Source organism: Sander lucioperca, chromosome 15, assembly GCF_008315115.2.
Source record: "Sander lucioperca isolate FBNREF2018 chromosome 15, SLUC_FBN_1.2, whole genome shotgun sequence".
NCBI classification, from domain to species: Eukaryota; Metazoa; Chordata; class Actinopteri; order Perciformes; family Percidae; genus Sander; species Sander lucioperca.
In genome coordinates, this window is record NC_050187.1 from 25445638 (window position 1) to 25451088 (window position 5451).

Here is a 5451-nt window from a genome sequence, read left to right on the forward strand (position 1 = left end):
TAATGGGTTGTTTTAATCCAGTGCTGGTATAATTGTCTAATTTACTGATGGGTTATTTACCCAAATGAAAAATGTGGTTATTTTGCCTCTGCGTTAGACAAAATAACCTTAAAACTGTGACAAATGTACTGTTGGTTGTACAAAATGATGTGCATATGACATTCAAACATATACTGTAATTAGCAATCAGTACTAAATAATGACATGTAAGTTTACAAAGAGCTTGATTGCAGTTTACAACCATAACATAACCCAATAACACTATGAGGCAAAACAATCCATTGTCTGGGTGATTTTTTTCCCCCATATTGCATAAAGTTAACCCAGTACTGATCCAAATTTTGAACCATGACTATTAGTGTTACTGATGATGTACCTTTTGCTGCCCAGAAAACTGATGTGAGAGGGCAGAGAGCCACTTATGAAAGAGAGAAAGTGAGAAGAGAAGAAGCAAGCAGAAACTGGAGAGGAGTAGAGACGTAAGTGAGAAAAAGTGTGAGAGGAGTGAGGGGAAGAGATTAAAAAAAGATACGAACAGAGGAATAAAAGGAAAGCGAGGAGCTTACGCAGTGAAAAGAGCACATTAGGGGCGACCTGCTGCGACAGTAGTGTGGGGAACGGTGAATAACTGCCTCCATTTAGACCAGTGTCCTGGTGGTGTGGAGCCTGGGGCCTCAGGTGGACACACACACACACACACACACACACACACACACACACATTCAAAAACATCAAAAATATATAAATAAAGCAAAAGAAACTAATTCAAAAGCATGTGTTCCTGCACAAACTGATACCTGACACACACTCACACACACACGCTCACACACCTCCTCTCCTCTGGCCCTCTTATTCACACATTTCTCCACATTGGCCGGATTAGGAACACTTTCTCTTGGGTGTGCGAGGCTGCCCCGCACACAAAGAAACACTTGGGGACAGGATTAGTAGGCTTACAGCGGATTCACATATGTCCAGTTCAAGCAATTGGTATTCAAAGCTTTACACTTTCAAATGCCACCAAGAGAGAGCAAAGCCGACCAGCGCTTTTCTTTGCATTGGCAGCACCTTTATGAGAAGGGCTCTTTTGCTGGGCCAACAATGAGGCCGTGAATACACATTTTTACTGTTCTACCAGGGGGATCTCATTGGCGAAGGATAGAGCACCGAGCAGAGTTTGAGACAGACTTTATTATCTAGGTTTGAAGTGCTGCGTGGGTGGGTGTGCAGACGGATGGATGGATGGATGGAAGGATAGACAGATGGATGTATGGAGGGATGCTGAGGTGGTGGTCAGAGGAAGAGTGCTTCAGTTAATTCCACATGTTATTGTTTGGTGGCCCGTTCCTCCACTCCACCTCTACAAAACAGATCTGGAGTAGACTCTTCAGAGTGGAGAGAGCGCTCTCAGACGCTCAATATAGACAATACTGACTCAATTTAATGCATTCTCCTAATATTTTAATACAAAAGCACCTTCCGAGATCTGTCTGTTTACTTCATAAATTATTAAAAATGTTTTACAATAGATAAATGTTTTGTGTTTATTTTTTATAAATTGGATTATTGTATCATTGTGAAAATAAAGTATACGGCTAATTTGGATTTATAATGTTTATTCCGTGACAGTTTCTACATCTGTAGTTTGACATTTGTAAGCTAACACTCCTCCTTATTTTGTTTTTAAATTTTTTATACAAATAATGTGCTTGTGTGTTTTTGTATTTGCCCCAAATTTCCCCTTTAAGGGACAAATAAAGTATTTTGAATTAAATTCTTGAAATGACAACACATCCCTGTCCTTGTATAGGCTACGTTGTGAGCAGTTTTTGTTCAGTCATCTAATCTACATTTTTAAATAATTAATTGCTGAATAAAAAAAAATCAAAATAGAGTTTGTTCACATTTTATTTTTTAAGGCTATGGAAGCTAGCTATGAAATATCCTATAATAGCCTAATAATAGGCCTACAAATAATAAACATCGTCATCATGAAGAAATTAAATGAAAAATGATCCTTCAGTAAGACACGGAAGCGATGAGAAGTTTTATGAAGGTCCAGACATGTGGCCCACATGCTGCCATATGGCCAGCAGAGTGCCGAGTGTCGGAGCGGGCATGTTACCTCTGTCCCAGCGGAGGCCGTGCACCCCTGCGGCAGCAGGAGCCGCTCAATGGGAAAGCAATTTCCCTTCCCATTCCTCCTTATTCCCTCAGGCAACCACCGGCCGAACGGCGGAGATTTTGGTTTAAGATAAACATCACTCCTTAGTGAGCACTGTGTGAAAGGCTGAGGAAGTGTTTAACAGTCTCTCCTCCTCCTGGTGCATTTCATCAACTTTGTTTTTTAATGTCAAAACGTGAAATAAAAAAACATTTTCCGCAATGTTATAACAATGATTTTGCGCGTACAATTCACATTGCGCAGCTCAAAACATACTCAGCAGACGAAGCAGGCCACAGCCAATAGTGTTTCGGTAGCTTTTAAAAAATAGTGTATAGTAGGCTCTCAAGACAACGTCTAGGCCTATGACATGTATACGTTTTACAATAATCTTATAAAAGAAGCAATTTCAAAACTGACCAGTTTGTCCCAGGAAGAGCAACTTTCTGATCCACGAGAAAAGAGGAGAAAGAGAAGAGGAGAGAAGAGAAAAGAAAAGAAAAGATGAGAAGGGAAGAAGAAGAAGAAGAAGAAGAAGAAGAAGAAGAAGAAGAAGAAGAAGAAGAGAGGCGCGCTGTGCCCCCCAACAGTGTCCTGACAATGGCAGTGAATGATTGCGCACCGCGGTCACTGGAACAGTCAAAGCACACCGCCCCTTTCTAACGGGCACGTCATCCTCCTAACTAGGCGTTATGAATAGGAAAGCCGCTTTTGTTTCCCCGCATATATAAATACCCACTATCAGTGTCCTCCTCACCACAGAGACACAGAGGAAGAGAGAGAAAATAAAAAAAGAGAGAAAGTCGGCAGAGGCAAAGTGGTCACCGATGTGTTAAGAGGGACAGACGCGTGGGACAGGAGGGATTCAGACAACACCAGGTGACCAGAGTGACTAAAGGCTCCAGAGAGAGAGAGAGAGAGAGAGAGAGAGAGAGAGAGAGAGAGAGAGAGAGAGAGAGAGAGAGAGAGAGAGAGAGAGTAAAAAGAGAGAGTGAAAGTAAGGGATAAAGAGAGAGAGAGGGACAGAGAAAGAGAGAGAGGGACAGAGAGAGAGAGAGAGAGAGAGAGAGAGAGAGAGAGAGAGAGAGAGAGAGAGAGAGAGAGAGAGAGAGAGAGAGAGACAGAGAGAGACAGAGGAAGACAGCAGAGACCTCCTACCCAGCACCCTAGGAAGCGAACCCATAAAATGAATTCAGACTCCAGCCCGAGCAGCAGAGCCTCTTCCCCGGACATGGACGTTATGTCTCTCCGAGACCACCACCCGCACCACCACCATCACCACCACCTCGGCTCCTCAGTGTCCTCATCTACGCAGTGCAGCGAGCTGCGCCAGAAGCTGAGCGCCAGCGAGCTCCTGAGGTCTGGAGACCCCAAGTCAGTAGGAAGCAGCAGCAGCAGCAGCAGTAGCAGCAGCAGTAGCAGCAACAAGTTCAAACTGAAGAAACAAGTCACCGAGGAGGAAATGTACCACCTCCGTCTCAAGATCAACGGCCGGGAGCGGAAGCGCATGCACGACCTCAACCTGGCAATGGACGGCCTGCGCGAGGTGATGCCCTACGCGCACGGGCCCTCGGTGCGGAAGTTGTCCAAGATCGCCACGCTGCTTCTCGCCAGGAACTACATCCTGATGCTTAACAGCTCCTTGGACGAGATGAAGCGGCTGGTGGGGGAGATTTACGGAGGGCACAACTCAGCTTTCCACTGCGGCACCGTGGCGCACGCCGGCGCAGGTGGACACCCCGCTGCCGCAGCCGCAGCCGCTGCGGCGCACCAGGTGCACCCTCTCCTCGGGAGCGCGCTGTCAACCTCCACATCCTCCACGCTGTCGAGCACTCTGCCGGGGCTCACGTCTATCCGAGCACCCCACGCCCTGATGAAGGGCTCCCCGACTGCGCCCACGGCCCTGCAGCTGGGCACCGGCTTCCAGCACTGGGCCGGACTGCCGTGTCCCTGCACCATCTGCCAGGTGCCTCCTCCTCCACACATCCCCATCACCTCCTCCGGCCTCACGAGACTCACAGGGGAGGGCAAGGACCTGATGAAATGATGTTTGACAGACACGCGACAAAAAGATGTAATGATGTTTGTAAATAGAGAATTTAGGGCATGAGGGTGGATTTGGCCTCACTGGTGCATGTTGTTGTTTAGTCTGTTTTCTTGTTTGGCGTATGAGAAAAAGGTGTTATTCTCCTCCTTGTAACAAGGACTTATAATGACTGATGATTTTGCCAGTTGACGGTAAAAAGAAAAGGTTGTGTGTCATGCAACAAGATGCCACGATCCTCTTGTGTCTGACTGAGTTTTAGTCTCACACCACAATGTGAAAGGTGAACGAGACTGCATGAACGCATGAACATTTTGATTTCATTTAGCATTTTTTTGTATCAGGCGTCATTTTGTGACAACGAAGAATGCTCTCTGTGCCTTGTACCAAGGATTGTAAACTGAAGTTGTAAATGAAAATTATGGCATTTATGTGTTTGGCTCAAATGATTCTGCCACTGCGAAAATTTGTTTTAAAATTCTTTAGATTTATTTTTATTCTGTGGCTCACTGTATGCCAATTTGTGCTCTGATTTCCATTTTTGTTTCTTTTCTTTTTTGCATGATGGTAATTATCACAGCATGATTGTTTTCGCTGAACTGAATTTGTTATGCGAAGAGACCACTGTCTTTATTTTTGTACATTGTTGATGACTGATGAAATATTTATTATCGGCCAGCGTCCCTGGATGAAATTTCAATAAAACTGAAATTATGGATCATATCTCATTGTATTCCCTCTTTTTTTTTTAAATAGTCACTTTTAATTATTGAAAAACAATATTTATTTCAATTTTGAGTGAAGTGTAGATTAGGTAGCCTAGATTTTATTTATTATTTATTTTGGCCTATTTTTTAATAGGTGCACATTAGCTCAAATCCTCCAAACATATACAAACCTGGTTTATTTTCAGATAAAAGCATACCCTTATCTCTCTAAATCTATTCCTTTATTAAAACCAAAACGTATTTAATTCTCGCACATTTTGTCAGTATCTAAACATTAAGCTATTTCTGATATATTAGTGTAATAATACAAACTAAAGCAAGGCCTCAGTTTAAAAATGCAATGATGTGTTTACTTATACAGACTCTATATTTCCACTGGACGCTTATTTGCTCAATTACTTATTTGAAATAAACAAAGATAATGAAATGTAACAGAATATAGTAGGCAACATTTTTAAAAGAAATTTGTCAAATATGTTTATTATTGACACAATATGTAAAAAGAAAACTACAAG

General features: G+C 43.1%; 1 protein-coding gene and 1 long non-coding RNA gene across 2 annotated transcripts; one reads left to right on the forward strand and one right to left on the reverse strand.

Moving 5' to 3' along the window:
• Window positions 1-1695: 1695 nt before the first annotated feature.
• Window positions 1696-2669, reverse strand: LOC116050963. Its single transcript, XR_004105216.2, has 3 exons — window positions 2585-2669; window positions 2441-2481; window positions 1696-2321 (listed from the first exon to the last, which is right to left on the reverse strand). It is a non-coding gene; the product is annotated as an uncharacterized LOC116050963 (long non-coding RNA).
• Window positions 2670-3243: 574 nt separating this feature from the next.
• On the forward strand, window positions 3244-4908 carry olig3 (oligodendrocyte transcription factor 3). Its single transcript, XM_031301193.2, has one exon. The coding sequence runs from the start codon at window positions 3351-3353 to the stop codon at window positions 4209-4211; it is 861 nt and encodes a 286-aa protein (XP_031157053.1). The 5' UTR covers window positions 3244-3350; the 3' UTR covers window positions 4212-4908.
• Window positions 4909-5451: the final 543 nt, after the last annotated feature.